At 58.6% G+C, this 18399-nt stretch overlaps 1 protein-coding gene across 1 annotated transcript in view; it reads right to left on the bottom strand.

Annotated features, from left to right (window-relative positions):
* Window positions 1-7376: 7376 nt before the first annotated feature.
* Window positions 7377-18399, bottom strand: part of PFAS (phosphoribosylformylglycinamidine synthase) — a gene marked incomplete at its 5' end in the record, with an annotated part of 30860 nt that continues 19837 nt past the window's right edge. Inside the window, 3 exon segments of the mRNA XM_048293400.1 lie at window positions 7377-8875; window positions 10778-10931; window positions 13340-13485. Coding sequence (XP_048149357.1) covers window positions 8541-8875; window positions 10778-10931; window positions 13340-13485 — 635 coding nt within the window.

Raw genomic sequence — 18399 nt, 5'->3', positions numbered from 1 at the left:
CTGGGGGGTGACTGGGAGAGCACTGGTGGGTTACTGGGAGCACTGGTGGGTTACTGGGAGAGCACTGGTGGGTTACTGGGAGCACTGGTGGGTTACTGGGAGCACTGGTGTGTTACTGGGAGCACTGGGGGGTGACTGGGAGAGCACTGGTGTGTTACTGGGAGCACTGGGAGGTGACTGGGAGAGCACTGGTGTGTTACTGGGAGCACTGGGGGGTGACTGGGAGAGCACTGGTGGGTTACTGGGAGCACTGGTGGGTTGCTGGGAGCACTGGGAGGTGACTGGGAGAGCACTGGTGGGTTACTGGGAGCACTGGTGTGTTACTGGGAGCACTGGTGTGTTACTGGGAGCACTGGGCATGGGGGAGGGGGATGGGGGAACTGGGAGGTGGGAGCACTGGGATGTTACTGGGAGCACTGGGATGTTACTGGGAGCACTGGTGTGTTACTGGGAGCACTGGGAGGTTACTGGGAGCACTGGGAGGGCACTGGGTGTTAACTGGGAGCTGTTACTGGGAGCACTGGGATATGTTACTGGGATGTTACTGGGAGCACTGGGGGGTTACTGGGAGGGCACTGGTGTGTTACTGGGAGCACTGGGAGGGCACTGGGTGTTAACTGGGAGCTGTTACTGGGAGCACTGGGATATGTTACTGGGATGTTACTGGGAGCACTGGGGGGTTACTGGGAGGGCACTGGGGGTTACTGGGAGCTGTTAGTGGAAGCACTGGGAGCTGTTACTGGGAGTTACTGGGGATTACTGGGAGGGCACTGGGGGTTACTGGGAGCACTGGGAGGTTACTGGGACCTTACTGGGATGTGTCACTGGGAGCACTGGAAGGGCACTGGGAGGTTATTGGGAGCACTGGGGGGTACTGGGAGATTACTGGGAGTACTGGGAGAGCACTGGGAGCTGTTACTGGGAGCACTGGGAGGGCATTGGGGGTTACTGGGAGCACTGGGAGCACTGGGGGAGGGGGGGATGGGAGCACTGGGGGTGACTGGGAGCACTGGTGTGTTACTGGGAGCACTGGGGGGTGACTGGGAGCACTGGGGGGTGACTGGGAGAGCACTGGGGGTGACTGGGAGCACTGGTGGGTTACTGGGAGCACTGGTGGGTTACTGGGAGCACTGGGGGGTGACTGGGAGCACTGGGGGGTGACTGGGAGAGCACTGGGGGTGACTGGGAGCACTGGTGGGTTACTGGGAGCACTGGTGGGTTACTGGGAGCACTGGGGGGTGACTGGGAGAGCACTGGTGGGTTACTGGGAGCACTGGGGGGTGACTGGGAGAGCACTGGTGGGTTACTGGGAGCACTGGGGGGTGACTGGGAGAGCACTGGTGGGTTACTGGGAGCACTGGTGTGTTACTGGGAGCACTGGGGGGTGACTGGGAGCACTGGGGGGTGACTGGGAGAGCACTGGGGGTGACTGGGAGCACTGGTGGGTTACTGGGAGCACTGGTGGGTTACTGGGAGCACTGGGGGGTGACTGGGAGAGCACTGGTGGGTTACTGGGAGCACTGGGGGGTGACTGGGAGAGCACTGGTGGGTTACTGGGAGCACTGGGGGGTGACTGGGAGAGCACTGGTGGGTTACTGGGAGCACTGGGGGTTACTGGGAGCACTGGGAGGTTACTGGGACCTTACTGGGATGTGTCACTGGGAGCACTGGAGGGGCACTGGGAGGTTATTGGGAGCACTGGGGGGTACTGGGAGATTACTGGGAGTACTGGGAGAGCACTGGGAGCTGTTACTGGGAGCACTGGGAGGGCATTGGGGGTTACTGGGAGCACTGGGAGCACTGGGGGAGGGGGGGGATGGGAGCACTGGGGGTGACTGGGAGCACTGGTGTGTTACTGGGAGCACTGGTGTGTTACTGGGAGAGCACTGGTGGGTTACTGGGAGCACTGGTGGGTTACTGGGAGCACTGGGAGGTGACTGGGAGAGCACTGGTGGGTTACTGGGAGCACTGGTGGGTTACTGGGAGAGCACTGGTGGGTTACTGGGAGCACTGGGAGGTGACTGAGAGAGCACTGGTGGGTTACTGGGAGCACTGGGAGGTGACTGGGAGAGCACTGGTGGGTTACTGGGAGCACTGGGAGGTGACTGGGAGAGCACTGGTGGGTTACTGGGAGCACTGGTGAGTTACTGGGAGCACTGGTGGGTTACTGGGAGCACTGGGGGGTGACTGGGAGAGCACTGGTGGGTTACTGGGAGCACTGGTGGGTTACTGGGAGAGCACTGGTGGGTTACTGGGAGCACTGGTGGGTTACTGGGAGCACTGGTGTGTTACTGGGAGCACTGGGGGGTGACTGGGAGAGCACTGGTGTGTTACTGGGAGCACTGGGAGGTGACTGGGAGAGCACTGGTGTGTTACTGGGAGCACTGGTGGGTTACTGGGAGCACTGGTGTGTTACTGGGAGCACTGGGGGGTGACTGGGAGAGCACTGGTGGGTTACTGGGAGCACTGGGGGGTGACTGGGAGAGCACTGGTGTGTTACTGGGAGCACTGGGAGGTGACTGGGAGAGCACTGGTGTGTTACTGGGAGCACTGGTGGGTTACTGGGAGCACTGGTGGGTTACTGGGAGCACTGGGGGGTGACTGGGAGAGCACTGGTGGGTTACTGGGAGCACTGGGGGGTGACTGGGAGAGCACTGGTGGGTTACTGGGAGCACTGGTGGGTTGCTGGGAGCACTGGGAGGTGACTGGGAGAGCACTGGTGGGTTACTGGGAGCACTGGTGTGTTACTGGGAGCACTGGTGTGTTACTGGGAGCACTGGGCATGGGGGAGGGGGATGGGGGAACTGGGAGGTGGGAGCACTGGGATGTTACTGGGAGCACTGGGATGTTACTGGGAGCACTGGGATGTTACTGGGAGCACTGGTGTGTTACTGGGAGCACTGGGAGGTTACTGGGAGCACTGGGAGGGCACTGGGTGTTAACTGGGAGCTGTTACTGGGAGCACTGGGATATGTTACTGGGATGTTACTGGGAGCACTGGGGGGTTACTGGGAGGGCACTGGTGTGTTACTGGGAGCACTGGGAGGGCACTGGGTGTTAACTGGGAGCTGTTACTGGGAGCACTGGGATATGTTACTGGGATGTTACTGGGAGCACTGGGGGGTTACTGGGAGGGCACTGGGGGTTACTGGGAGCTGTTAGTGGAAGCACTGGGAGCTGTTACTGGGAGTTACTGGGGATTACTGGGAGGGCACTGGGGGTTACTGGGAGCACTGGGAGGTTACTGGGACCTTACTGGGATGTGTCACTGGGAGCACTGGAAGGGCACTGGGAGGTTATTGGGAGCACTGGGGGGTACTGGGAGATTACTGGGAGTACTGGGAGAGCACTGGGAGCTGTTACTGGGAGCACTGGGAGGGCATTGGGGGTTACTGGGAGCACTGGGAGCACTGGGGGAGGGGGGGATGGGAGCACTGGGGGTGACTGGGAGCACTGGTGTGTTACTGGGAGCACTGGTGTGTTACTGGGAGCACTGGGGGAGGGGGGGATGGGAGCACTGGGAGCACTGGGAGCACTGGGGGTGACTGGGAGCACTGGTGTGTTACTGGGAGCACTGGTGTGTTACTGGGAGCACTGGGATCACTGGGAGAGGGGGGATGGGAGCACTGGGAACACTGGGAGCACTGGGGGAGGGGGGATGGGAGCACTGGGGTTGACTGGGAGCACTGGCGGGTGACTGGGAGCACTGGTGGGTTACTGGGAGCACTGGTGTGTTACTGGGAGCACTGGGGGGTTACTGGGAGCACTGGGGGGTGACTGGGAGAGCACTGGGGGTGACTGGGAGCACTGGTGGGTTACTGGGAGAGCACTGGGGGGTTACTGGGAGCACTGGTGGGTTACTGGGAGCACTGGGGGGTGACTGGGAGAGCACTGGTGGGTTACTGGGAGCACTGGGAGGTGACTGGGAGAGCACTGGTGGGTTACTGGGAGCACTGGGGGGTTACTGGGAGAGCACTGGTGGGTTACTGGGAGCACTGGGAGGTGACTGGGAGAGCACTGGTGGGTTACTGGGAGCACTGGGAGGTGACTGGGTGTTAACTGGGAGCTGTTACTGGGAGCACTGGGATATGTTACTGGGATGTTACTGGGAGCACTGGTGGGTTACTGGGAGGGCACTGGTGTGTTACTGGGAGCACTGGGAGGGCACTGGGTGTTAACTGGGAGCTGTTACTGGGAGCACTGGGATATGTTACTGGGATGTTACTGGGAGCACTGGGGGGTTACTGGGAGGGCACTGGGGGTTACTGGGAGCTGTTAGTGGAAGCACTGGGAGCTGTTACTGGGAGTTACTGGGGATTACTGGGAGGGCACTGGGGGTTACTGGGAGCACTGGGGGTTACTGGGAGCACTGGGAGGTTACTGGGACCTTACTGGGATGTGTCACTGGGAGCACTGGAAGGGCACTGGGAGGTTATTGGGAGCACTGGGGGGTACTGGGAGATTACTGGGAGTACTGGGAGAGCACTGGGAGCTGTTACTGGGAGCACTGGGAGGGCATTGGGGGTTACTGGGAGCACTGGGGGGGGTTACTGGGAGGTTACTGGGAGCACTGGGACGTTACTGGGAGCTGTTACTGGGAGCAGTGGGAGGGCACTGGGAGCTGTTACTGGGAGCACTGGGAGGTTACTGGGAGCTGTTACTGGGAGCACTGGGGGTTACTGGGAGCACTGGGGTTTACTGGGAGCACTGGAAGGTTACTGGGAGCTGTTACTGGGAGCACTGGGAGGGCACTGGGAGCTGTTACTGGGAGCACTGGGGGTTACTGGGAGGTTACTGGGAGCTGTTACTGGGAGCACTGGAGGTTACTGGGAGGTTACTGGGAGCTGTTACTGGGGGCACAGAGGGCACTGGGAGCTGTTACTGGGAGCACTGGGGGTTACTGGGAGGTTACTGGGAGCACTGGGGGTTACTGGGAGCTGTTACTGGGAGCACTGGGACATTACTGGGAGCACTGGGAGGTTACTGGGAGCACTGGGAGGGCACTGGGAGCTGTTACTGGGAGCACTGGGAGGGCATTGGGGGTTACTGGGAGCCCTGGGCGTTACTGGGATGTTACTGGGAGCAGTGGGAGGTTACTGGGAGCTGTTACTGGGAGCACTGGGAGGTTACTGGGACGTTACTGGGAGCACTGGCAGGGCACAGGGAGGTTACTGGGAGCACTGGGAGGGCACTGGGGGTTACTGGGATGTTACTGGGAGCTGTTACTGGGAGCACTGGGAGGTTACTGGGAGCACTGGGAGGGCATTGGGGGTTACTGGGAGCCCTGGGCGTTACTGGGATGTTACTGGGAGCAGTGGGAGGTTACTGGGAGCTGTTACTGGGAGCCCTGGGAGTTACTGGGATGTTACTGGGAGCAGTGGGAGGGCACTGGGGGTTACTGGGATGTTACTGGGAGCACTGAGAGGTTACTGGGAGCACTGGGATGTTACTGGGAGCTGTTACTGGGAGCACTGGGAGGTTACTGGGACGTTACTGGGAGCACTGGGAGGGCACAGGGAGGTTACTGGGAGCACTGGGAGGTTACTGGGATGTTACTGGGATATGTCACTGGCTGCACTGGGAGGGCGTTGGGGGTTACTGGGAGCACTGGAGGGTACTGGGAGCACTGGAGGGTACTGGGAGCTGTTACTGGGAGCACTGGGAGGGCACTGGAGGGTACTGGGAGCACTGGAGGGTACTGGGAGCTGTTACTGGGAGCACTGGGAGGGTACTGGGAGCTGTTACTGGGAGCACTGGGGTTTACTGGGATGTGTCACTGGGAGCACTGGGAGGGCACTGCGGGTTACTGGGAGCACTGGGAGGGTACTGGGAGCTGTTAACTGGGAGCACTGGGGGTTACTGGGATGTGTCACTGGGAACACTGGGAGGTTACTGGGAGGTTACTGGGAGGTTACTGGGAGCACTGGGTGTTACTGGGGGTTACTGGGAGCTGTTACTGGGACCACTGGGATGTCACTGGGAGCTGTTACTGGGAGCACTGGGAGGGCACTGGGAGCTGTTACTGGGAGCACTGGGAGCTGTTACTGGGAGGTTACTGGGAGGTTACTGGGAGCTGTTACTGGGAGCACTGGGAGCTGTTACTGGGAGGTTACTGAGAGGTTACTGGGAGCTGTTACTGGGAGCACTGGGAGCACTGGGAGGTTACTGGGAGGTTACTGGGAGCTGTTACTGGGAGCACTGGGAGCTGTTACTGGGAGGTTACTGGGAGGTTACTGGGAGCTGTTACTGGGAGCACTGGGAGCTGTTACTGGGAGGTTACTGAGAGGTTACTGGGAGCTGTTACTGGGAGCACTGGGAGCACTGGGAGGTTACTGGGAGGTTACTGGGAGCTGTTACTGGGAGCACTGGGAGCTGTTACTGGGAGGTTACTGGGACGTTACTGGGAGCTGTTACTGGGAGCACTGGGAGCTGTTACTGGGAGGTTACTGGGAGGTTACTGGGAGCTGTTACTGGGAGCACTGGGAGGGCACTGGGAGGTTACTGGGAGGTTACTGGGAGCTGTTACTGGGAGCACTGGGAGGGCACTGGGAGCTGTTACTGGGAGGTTACTGGGAGCTGTTACTGGGAGCACTGGGAGGGCACTGGGAGGTTACTGGGAGCTGTTACTGGGAGCACTGGGAGGGCACTGGGAGCTGTTACTGGGAGGTTACTGGGAGGTTACTGGGAGCTGTTACTGGGAGCACTGGGAGCTGTTACTGGGAGGTTACTGGGAGGTTACTGGGAGCTGTTACTGGGAGCACTGGGAGCTGTTACTGGGAGGTTACTGGGAGGTTACTGGGAGCTGTTACTGGGAGCACTGGGAGCTGTTACTGGGAGGTTACTGGGAGGCTACTGGGAGCTGTTACTGGGAGCACTGGGAGCTGTTACTGGGAGCACTGGGACGTTACTGGGAGCACTGGGAGGGCACTGGGAGGGTACTGGGGGTTACTGGGAGCTGTTACTGGGAGCACTGGGAGCTGTTACTGGGAGGTTACTGGGAGGTTACTGGGAGCTGTTACTGGGAGCACTGGGAGCTGTTACTGGGAGGTTACTGGGAGGTTACTGGGAGCTGTTACTGGGAGCACTGGGAGCTGTTACTGGGAGGTTACTGGGAGGTTACTGGGAGCTGTTACTGGGAGCACTGGGAGCTGTTACTGGGAGGTTACTGGGAGGCTACTGGGAGCTGTTACTGGGAGCACTGGGAGCTGTTACTGGGAGCACTGGGACGTTACTGGGAGCACTGGGAGGGCACTGGGAGGGTACTGGGGGTTACTGGGAGCTGTTACTGGGAGCACTGGGAGGGCAGCCCCTCCCTCCCCCCCCCCCCCCCCGATCCGATGACGTCATTCCCCATCAGCCGCTCATCAATGACGTCATTCATTAACAGCACTTTATTAATTACAGCCCCGCCCCCCCGGGGTCACTGAGGGGTCACTGAGTGGCCAGTGAGGGGTCACTGAGGGGTCACTGAGGGGTCAGTGAGGGGTCACTGAGGGGTCACTGAGGGGTCAGTGAGTGGTCACTGAGGGGTCACTGAGGGGTCAGTGAGGGGTCAGTGAGGGGTCAGTGAGGGGTCACTGAGGGGTCACTGAGGGGTCAGTGAGTGGTCACTGAGGGGTCACTGAGGGGTCACTGAGGGGTCAGTGAGGGGTCAGTGAGTGGTCACTGAGGGGTCACTGAGGGGTCAGTGAGGGGTCACTGAGGGGTCACTGAGGGGTCACTGAGGGGTCAGTGGGGGTCACTGAGTGGCCAGTGAGGGGTCAGTGAGGGATCAGTGAGGGGTCAGTGAGGGGTCAGTGAGTGGTCACTGAGGGGTCAGTGAGGGGTCACTGAGGGGTCACTGAGTGGCCAGTGAGTGGTCACTGAGGGATCAGTGAGGGGTCAGTGTCCTGGGGGTTGGTCCACTGGTCACTCAGCAGTCACTCAGCGGTCACTCAGCGGTCACTGCTCCCCGTTGGGCCACCGCAGGCACCACTCGAGGGCGTTGGTGGGGTCAGTGATTGGTCAGTGGGTGGTCAGTGGGGTGGTCAGTGATTGGTCAGTGATTGGTCAGTGGGTGGTCAGTGGGGTGGTCAGTGGGTGGTCAGTGGGGTGGTCAGTGATTGGTCAGTGGGGTGGTCAGTGATTGGTCAGTGGGTGGTCAGTGGGGTGGTCAGTGATTGGTCAGTGGGGTGGTCAGTGGGGTGGTCAGTGGGGTGGTCAGTGATTGGTCAGTTGGGTACTCAGTGTCCTGGGGGTTGGTCAGCCAGGTGATCAGCCGGTCACCCAGCGGTCACTCAGCGGTCACCCAGCGGTCACCCAGCGGTCACTCAGTGGTCACTCAGCGGTCACTGCTCCCCGTTGGGCCATCACAGGCACCACTCGAGGGCGTTGGTGGGGTCAGTGGGTGGTCAGTGATTGGTCAGTTGGGTACTCAGTGTCCTGGGGGTTGGTCAGCCAGGTGATCAGCCGGTCACCCAGCGGTCACTCAGCGGTCACCCAGCAGTCACCCAGCAGTCACCCAGCGGTCACTCAGCGGTCACCCAGCGGTCACCCAGCGGTCACTGCTCCCCGTCGGGCCACCTCACGCACCACTCGAGGGCGTTGCGGAACATGCGCAGCCAGGGCCCGGCTCCGGCCTTGCTCCGGCCCTCGGCGGCCGCCGGCCGGCCGGCCCAGGGGCACTGCCAGGCGCGCACGGCGCGCTCGGGGTGGGGCATGGCGGCCAGGTGGCGGCCGCAGGGCGACGCCAGCGCGGCCACGCCGCGGCCGGAGCCGTTGGGGTTCAGCGGGTAGCGCTCGGTGGGCGCCCCGCGGTCGTCGGCGTAGCGCAGCGCGGCCAGGCCCGACCGGACACAGCGCTCCAGGGCGGCCGGAGGGCGGAACTGGAAACGGCCTGCGGCCAAGGAGGCAGGGACTGGTCAGGGACCGGTCAGCGACTGGTCAGGGACCAGTTAGACCAGTTAGGGAGCAGTTAGGGAGCAGTTAGGGACCGGTCAGGGACCAGTCAGGGACCAGTTAGAGGAGTTAGAGACCACTTAGGGACCGGTCAGTGACCAGTTAGGGACCAGTTAGAGACCAGTCAGGGACCAGTCAGGGACCAGTTAGAGCAGTTAGGGAGCAGTCAGGGACCAGTTAGAGACCAGTTAGGGACCAGTCAGGGACCAGTTAGACCAGTTAGAGACCAGATAGAGGAGTTAGAGACCAGTTAGGGACCAGTCAGGGACCAGTTAGGGACCACTTAGGGACCAGTTAGAGCAGTTAGGGACCAGTTAGGGACCAGTTACAGACCAGTTAGACCAGTTAGGGACCAGTTAGAGACCAGTTAGAGACCAGTTAGGGACCACTTAGAGACCAGTTAGAGCAGTTAGGGAGCAGTCAGGGAGCAGTCAGGGACCAGTTAGGGACCAGTTAGGGACCAGTTAGGGACCAGTTAGAGCAGTTAGAAACCAGTTAGAGCAGTTAGAGACCAGTTAGAGACCAGTTAGAGCAGTTAGGGACCAGTTAGGGACCAGTTAGAGCAGTTAGGGACCAGTTAGGGACCAGTTAGGGACCAGTTAGAGCAGTTAGGGACCAGTCAGGGACCAGTTAGAGACCAGTTAGAGCAGTTAGGGACCACTTAGAGACCAGTTAGAGACCAGTTAGGGACCGGTCAGGGACCAGTTAGGGACCAGTTAGGGAGCAGTTAGAGACCAGTTAGAGACGAGTTAGACCAGTTAGGGACCAGTTAGAGCAGTTAGGGACCAGTTAGGGACCAGTTAGAGCAGTTAGGGACCAGTTAGGGACCAGTTCGAGACCAGTTAGAGACCAGACACGGACCAGTTAGAGCAGTTATGGCCCAGTTAGACCAGTTAGAGACCAGTTAGAGACCAGATAGGGACCAGTTCCAGACCAGTTCCAGACCAGTTCCACCAGTGCCACCCAAGCCGTCCCAGTGCCCTCCCAGTATCCTCTCCCAGTGCTCCCAGTATCCTCTTCCAGTCCCTCCCAGTGCTCCCAGTACATTCCCCGTGCGCCACCCACACGCCCAGCACCGCCCCCTCCATCCCCCCAGTGCTCCCAGTATCCTCTCCCAGTGCTCCCAGTCCCTCCCAGTGCCCTCCCAGTGCCCTCCCAGTGCTCACCCAGTGCTCTCCCAGTGCTCCCAGTATCCTCTCCCAGTGCCCTCCCAGTGCTCACCCAGTGCTCTCCCAGTGCTCCCAGTATCCTCTCCCAGTGCCCTCCCAGTGCTCTCCCAGTGCTCCCAGTATCCTCTCCCAGTGCCCCCCAGTCCCTCCCAGTGCTCCCAGTGCTCCCAGTACCTTCCCCGTGCGCCACCCACACGCCCAGCACTGCCCCCTCCATCCCCCCAGTCCCTCCCAGTGCTCTCCCAGTGCTCCCAGTATCCTCTCCCAGTGCTCTCCCAGTCCCTCCCAGTGCTCCCAGTACCTTCCCCGTGCGCCACCCACACGCCCAGCAGCGCCCCCTCCATCCCCCAGTCCCTCCCAGTCCCTCCCAGTCCCTCCCAGTGCCCCCCAGTCCCTCCCAGTCCCTCCCAGTCCCTCCCAGTGCTCCCAGTACCTTCCCCATGCGCCACCCACACGCCCAGCACTGCCCCCTCCATCCCCCAGTGCCCTCCCAGTCCCTCCCAGTCCCTCCCAGTGCTCCCAGTACCTTCCCCGTGCGCCACCCACACGCCCAGCACTGCCCCCTCCATCCCCCCAGTCCCTCCCAGTCCCTCCCAGTGCTCTCCCAGTGCTCCCAGTATCCTCTCCCAGTGCCCCCCAGTCCCTCCCAGTGCTCCCAGTGCTCCCAGTACCTTCCCCGTGCGCCACCCACACGCCCAGCAGCGCCCCCTCCATCCCGCGCAGCAGCAGCGCCGGGCTCGGCTCCACGCGCACGGTGACGAAGCGCGACTCGAAGCGCCCGGAGAGGTTCCGCTCCAGCGCCACCCGCCCCGGGCGCGCCCGGCCCTGGCACCCAATGGTCAGCGGGGCACCCAAAGGTCAGCGGGGACACCCGAAGGTCAGCGGGGGCACCCAACGGTCAGTGGGGGCACCCAAAGGTCAGCGGGACACCCAAAGGTCAGCGGGGCACCCAAAGGTCAGCGGGGCACCCAAAGGTCAATGGGGACACCCAAAGGTCAGCGGGGCACCCAAAGGTCAGTGGGGGCACCCAATGGTCAGCGGGGGCACCCAAAGGTCAGCAGGGCACCCAAAGGTCAATGGGGGCACCCAGTGGTCAGCGGGGGCACCCAACGGTCAGTGGGGCACCCAAAAGTCAGCAGGGCACCCAAAGGTCAGCGGGGGCACCCAACGGTCAGTGGGGCACCCAAAGGTCAGTGGGGACACCCAAAGGTCAGTGGGGACACCCAAAGGTCAGCGGGGCACCCAAAGGTCAGCGGGGGCACCCAACGGTCAGTGGGGGCACCCAAAGGTCAGCGGGGCACCCAAAGGTCAGCGGGGGCACCCAGTGGTCAGTGGGGGCACCCAATGGTCAGCGGGGGCACCCAAAGGTCAGCAGGGCACCCAACGGTCAGCAGGGGCACCCAAGGTCAATGGGGGCACCCAAAGGTCAGCAGGGGCACCCAACGGTCAGCGGGGGCACCCAATGGTCAGCGGGGGCACCCAATGGTCAGCGGGGCACCCAAAGGTCAGCGGCTGGCACCGGGGGGCACAGAGAGGGGACAGAGAGAGGACGCAGGGAGGGGACAGAGGGGACACAGGGAGGGGACACAGGGAGGGGACAGAGGGGACACAGGGAGGGGACAGAGGGGACAGAGGGGACAGAGGGGACACAGGGAGGGGACACAGGGAGGGGACAGAGGGGACACAGGGAGGGGACAGAGGGGACAGAGGGGACAGAGGGGACAGAGGGGACACAGGGAGGGGACAGAGGGGACAGAGGAGACAGAGGGGACACAGGGAGGGGACACAGGGAGGGGACAGAGGGGACACAGGGAGGGGACAGAGGGGACAGAGGGGACAGAGGGGACACAGGGAGGGGACCCCCCCCGGGGACGCCCCAAAGGAAATCCCAACGGGACAACGCTGGGGACATTTCTGGGGACACCTCAGGGACACCCGGGGACCTCCCAGAGCCTCCCCAGGGACCCCAAAGTGTCACCGAGTGTCACCAAGGGGAGGGGACATCGAGGGGACACCCCGGGGACACCCCGGGGACACCCTGGGGACATCGAGGGGACACCCCTGGGGACACCCTGGGGATGCCCCGAAAGGGAAACCCCAAAGGGACAAATTTTGGGACATTCTTGGGGACATCCCAGGAAGCCGCTGGGGTGACACCGGGGACTCCCAAGTGACCTCCAGGTGACCCCAGAGGTGACCCCCAGAGGTGACCCAGATGTCCCCAAGGTGCCCCAGATGTCCCCAAGGTGACCCAGATGACCCCCAGGTGCCCCAGGTGCCCCCGAGGTGGCCCAGTGGCCTCACCTGGCGGTGGCCCCACCCAGCCCAGCAGCGCCATCAGCTGAGGGTGTCCCCAAACCCAATCCCGGGTGACCCCAAGGTGACCCCAGAGGTGACCCCAAGGTGCCCCAGGTGACCCCAGAGGTGGCACAGGTGACACAGGTGACACCACAGGTGACACCAGAGGTGATTCTCAGGTGCCCCAGATGTCCCCAAGGTGCCCCAGGTGACCCCACAAGTGACCCCAAAGGTGACACAGGTGACCCCAAGGTGCCCCAGGTGACCCCACAAGTGACCCCAAAGGTGACACAGGTGACCCCAAGGTGCCCCAGGTGACCCCACAAGTGACCCCAGAGGTGACCCCAAGGTAACCCAGGTGTCCCCACGGTGCCCCAGATGACCCCCAGGTGACCGCAGAGGTGCCCCAGGTGACCCCCAAGTGACCCCAAAGGTGCCCCAGGTGCCCCCCACGTGCCCCAGGTGCCCCCAAGGTGACCCCAAAGGTGACCCAGGTGACCCCAGAGGTGGCACGGGTGACCCCAGAGGTGACCTCAGAGGTGACCCCAAGGTGCCCCAGATGTCCCCAAAGTGACCCAGATGACCCCACAGGTGACACAGGTGTCCCCAAGGTGACCCCAGAGGTGGCACAGGTGACACAGGTGTCCCCGAGGTGACCCCACAAGTGACCCCAAAGGTGCCCCAGATGTCCCCAAGGTGACCCAGATGTCCCCAAGGTGCCCCAGGTGACCCCCAAGGGACCCCAAAGTGCCCCAGGTGTCCCCAAGGTGCCCCAGATGACCCCCAGGTGACCGCAGAGGTGCCCCAGGCGTCCCCAAGGTGACACAAGTGGCCCCGCAAGTGACCCCAAAGGTGACACAGGTGACCCCAAGGTGACCGCGAGGTGCCCCAGGTGTCCCCAAGGTGCCCCAGTTGCCCCGAGGTGGCCCAGTGGCCTCACCTGGCGGTGGCCCCACCCAGCCCAGCAGCGCCATCAGCTGGCAGCCGTTGCACACCCCGAGGCTGAAGGTGTCCGGCCGCGTCCGGAACCGCTCCAGGACCTCCCGGACCTTGGGGTTGAAGAGAATCGAGGCCGCCCAGCCTGGGAAGAATGGGGGAAAAAAGGGGGAAAACGGGAAAAACGGGGGGTCAGGGCAGCCCAAAAACGGGGGAAACCCTAAAAAAGGGAACGGGGAACCCCAAAAATGGGAGGAACCCCAAATCCCCGGGAAAGGCCCCAAAATCCCACCCCAAAAACTGGGAAACCCTAAAAATGGGGAAAACCCTAAAAAATGGAACAGGGAACCCCAAAAATGGGAGAAAACCATAAAAAAGTGAACGGGGAACCCCAAAAATGGGAGGAACCCCAAATCCCCGGGAAAGGTCCCAAAATCCCACTCCAAAAACTGGGAAACCCTAAAAATGGGGCAGGACCCTAAAAACTGACCGGGGCACCCCAAAAATGGGGAAAACCCTAAAAAACGGAACTGGAAACCCCAAAAATGGGAGGAACCCAAAATCCCCAGGAAAGGCCCCAAAATCCCACCCCAAAAATTGGGAAACCCTAAAAATTGAGGGACCCTAAAAACTTGAACGGGGCACCCCAAAAATGGGAGAAACCCTAAAAAATGGAACTGGAAACCCCAAAAATGGGGGAAAACCCCAAAATCCAGCCCTAAAAAATGGGAGGAACCCAAAATCCTCGGGAAAGGTCCCAAAATCCCACCCCAAAAACTGGGAAACCCTAAAAATGGGGAAAACCCTAAAAAATGGAACAGGGAACCCCAAACATGGGAGAAAACCATAAAAAAGTGAACGGGGAACCCCAAAAATGGGAGGAACCCCAAATCCCCGGGAAAGGTCCCAAAATCCCACCCCAAAAACTTCCCAGACCCAAAAAATTGAGGGACCCTAAAAACCTGAACGGGGCACCCCAAAAATGGGAGAAACCCTAAAAACGGAACTGGAAACCCCAAAAATGGGGGAAAACCCCAAATCCAGCCCTAAAAAATGGGGGGAACCCCAAATCCCCGGGAAAGGCCCCAAAATCCCACCCCAAAAACTTCCCAGACCCGAAAAATTGAGGGACCTTAAAAACCTGAACGGGGCACCCCAAAAATGGGAGAAACCCTAAAAAACAGAGCTGGAAACCCCAAAAATGGGGGAAAACCCTAAAAACAGTGAACGGGGAACCCCAAAAATGGGAGGAACCCCAAATCCCCAGGAAAAGTCCCAAAATCCCACCCCAAAAACTGGGAAACCCTAAAAATTGAGGGACCCTAAAAACTGACCAGGGCACCCCAAAAATGGGGGAAACCCTAAAAAGCAGAACGGGGAACCCCAGAAATGGGAGAAAACCGTAAAAAAAGTGAAGGGGGCACCCCAAAAATGGGAGGAACCCCAAATCCCCAGGAAAGGCCCCAAAATCCCACCCCAAAAACTTCCCAGACCCGAAAAATTGAGGGACCCTAAAAACCTGAACGGGGCACCCCAAAAATGGGAGAAACCCTAAAAAACAGAGCTGGAAACCCCAAAAATGGGGGAAAACCCCAAATCCAGCCCTAAAAAATGGGGGGAACCCAAAATCCCCGGGAAAGGCCCCAAAATCCCACCCCAAAAACTGGGAAACCCTAAAAATGGGGAAAACCCTAAAAAATGGAACAGGGAACCCCAAACATGGGAGAAAACCATAAAAATGTGAACGGGGAACCCCAAAAATGGGAGGAACCCCAAATCCCCGGGAAAGGTCCCAAAATCCCACTCCAAAAACTGGGAAACCCTAAAAATGGGGCAGGACCCTAAAAACTGACCGGGGCACCCCAAAAATGGGGAAAACCCTAAAAAACGGAACTGGAAACCCCAAAAATGGGAGGAACCCAAAATCCCCAGGAAAGGCCCCAAAATCCCACCCCAAAAATTGGGAAACCCTAAAAATTGAGGGACCCTAAAAACTTGAACGGGGCACCCCAAAAATGGGAGAAACCCTAAAAAATGGAACTGGAAACCCCAAAAATGGGGGAAAACCCCAAAATCCAGCCCTAAAAAATGGGAGGAACCCAAAATCCCCGGGAAAGGTCCCAAAATCCCACCCCAAAAACTGGGAAACCCTAAAAATGGGGAAAACCCTAAAAAATGGAACAGGGAACCCCAAACATGGGAGAAAACCATAAAAAAGTGAACGGGGAACCCCAAAAATGGGAGGAACCCCAAATCCCCGGGAAAGGTCCCAAAATCCCACCCCAAAAACTTCCCAGACCCAAAAAATTGAGGGACCCTAAAAACCTGAACGGGGCACCCCAAAAATGGGAGAAACCCTAAAAACGGAACTGGAAACCCCAAAAATGGGGGAAAACCCCAAATCCAGCCCTAAAAAATGGGGGGAACCCCAAATCCCCGGGAAAGGCCCCAAAATCCCACCCCAAAAACTTCCCAGACCCGAAAAATTGAGGGACCCTAAAAACCTGAACGGGGCACCCCAAAAATGGGAGAAACCCTAAAAAACAGAGCTGGAAACCCCAAAAATGGGGGAAAACCCTAAAAACAGTGAACGGGGAACCCCAAAAATGGGAGGAACCCCAAATCCCCGGGAAAGGTCCCAAAATCCCACCCCAAAAACTTCCCAGACCCGAAAAATTGAGGGACCCTAAAAACCTGAACGGGGCACCCCAAAAATGGGAGAAACCCTAAAAAACGGAACTGGAAACCCCAAAAATGGGGAGAGCCCCAAAATCCACCCCAAAAAAATGGCGACGGTCCCAAAATCCCGTGAAACCCCAAAAAACTTGGGGGGACCCTAAAAACGGAACGGGGCACCCCAAAACCCCTCAGGGAGGGGACGTTTTGGGGTTTTTTGTGGGGTTTTGGGCGCAGTTTTAGGGGATTTGGGGTTTTTTGAGTTTTGGGGGTTTTTTGGGGTTGTTTTTTGGGGTGAAAGGCCCCAAATCCTCACCTTTGGCGAATCCCAGGGTGTCAGAGCTGCTGAACCCCCAAAAATCCCTATTGGGGTTCAGGTTTTGGGGGTTTTTGTGGGGTTTTGGGTGCAGTTTTGTGGATTTTTGGGGTTTTTGAGTTTTGGGGTTTTTTTGGGGTCGTTTTTGGGGTGAAAGGCCCCAAATCCTCACTTTTGCTGGATCCCAGGGTGTCAGAGACGCTGAACCCCCAAAAATCCCTACTGGGGTTCAGGTTTTGGGGTTTTTTGTGGGGTTTTGGGGTGAAATCTGGGGGATTTGGTATTTTAGGATTTTGGGGGGATTTGGGGTTTTTTAGGGTCGATTTTTTGGGGTGAAAGGCCCCAAATCCTCACTTTTGCTGGATCCCAGGGTGGCAGAGCCGCTGAACCCCCAAAAATCCCTATTGGGGTTCAGGTTTTGGGGGTTTTTGTGGGGTTTTGGGGTGAAATTTGGGGGATTTGGAATTTTAGGATTTTGGGGGGATTTGGGGGTTTTTTTAGGGTCGATTTTTTTGGGGTGAAAGACCCCAAATCCTCACTTTTGCTGGATCCCAGGGTGTCAGAGCCGCTGAACCCCCAAAAAATCCCTACTGGGGTTCAGGTTTTGGGGTTTTTTGTGGGGTTTTGGGTGCAGTTTTAGGGGATTTGGGTTTTTTTGAGTTTTGGGGTTTTTTTGGGGTTGTTTTTTGGGGTGAAAGGCCCCAAATCCTCACTTTTGGTGGATCCCAGGGTGGCAGAGCCGCTGAACCCCCAAAAATCCCTATCGGAGTTCCGGTTTTGGGGTTTTTTGTGGGGTTTTGGGGTGAAATTTGGGGGATTTGGTATTTTAGGATTTTGGGAGGAATTGGGGTTTTTTAGGGTCGATCTTTTGGGGTGAAAGGCCCCAAATCTTCACCTTTGCTGGATCCCAGGGTGTCAGAGCTGCTGAACCCCCAAAAATCCCTATTGGGGTTCAGGTTTTGGGGTTTTTTGTGGGGTTTTGGGGTGAAATTTGGGGGATTTGGAATTTTAGGATTTTGGGGGGATTTGGGGGTTTTTTTAGGGTCGATTTTTTTGGGGTGAAAGACCCCAAATCCTCACTTTTGGCAGGTCCCAGGGTGTCAGAGCCGCTGAACCCCCAAAAATCCCTACTGGGGTTCAGGTTTTGGGGTTTTTGGGGGGTTTTGGGTGCAGTTTTAGGGGATTTGGGTTTTTTTGAGTTTTGGGGTTTTTTTGGGGTTGTTTTTTGGGGTGAAAGGCCCCAAATCCTCACTTTTGGTGGATCCCAGGGTGGCAGAGCCGCTGAACCCCCAAAAATCCCTATTGGGGTTCAGGTTTTGGGGTTTTTTGTGGGGTTTTGGGGTGAAATTTGGGGAATTTGGTATTTTAGGATTTTGGGGGGATTTGGGGTTTTTTAGGGTCGATTTTTTGGGGTGAAAGGCCCCAAATCCTCACCTTTGCTGGATCCCAGGGTGGCAGAGCCGCTGAACCCCCAAAAATCCCTATTTGGGTTCAGGTTTTGGGGTTTTTTGTGGGGTTTTGGGGTGAAATTTGGGGGATTTGGTATTTTAGGATTTTGGGAGGAATTGGGGTTTTTTAGGGTCGATTTTTTGGGGTGAAAGGCCCCAAATCTTCACTTTTGGTGGATCCCAGGGTGGCAGAGCTGCTGAACCCCCAAAAATCCCTACTGGGGTTCAGGTTTTGGGGTTTTTTGTGGGGTTTTGGGGTGAAATCTGGGGAATTTGGTATTTTAGGATTTTGGGAGGAATTGGGGTTTTTTAGGGTCGATTTTTTGGGGTGAAAGGCCCCAAATCCTCACTTTTGGCGGATCCCAGGGTGTCAGAGCTGCTGAACCCCAAAATCCCAATTGGGGTTCAGGGTTTGGGGTTTTTGTGGGGTTGTGGGGGCGGTTTTGTGGAATTTGGGTTTTTTTGCGTTTTGGGGTTTTTTTGGGGTTGTTTTTTGGGGTGAAAAACCCCAAATCCTCACCTTTGGCGGATCCCAGGGTGTCAGAGCTGCTGAACCCCCAAAAATCCCTACTGGGGTTCAGGTTTTGGGGTTTTTTGTGGGGTTTTGGGGTGAAATTTG

The sequence above is a fragment of the Corvus hawaiiensis genome, unplaced genomic scaffold, assembly GCF_020740725.1.
Source record: "Corvus hawaiiensis isolate bCorHaw1 unplaced genomic scaffold, bCorHaw1.pri.cur scaffold_32_ctg1, whole genome shotgun sequence".
Lineage (NCBI taxonomy): Eukaryota > Metazoa > Chordata > Aves > Passeriformes > Corvidae > Corvus > Corvus hawaiiensis.
The sequence above is the reverse complement of the archived record's forward strand: the minus strand, read 5'-3'. Positions and strand labels throughout refer to the sequence as shown.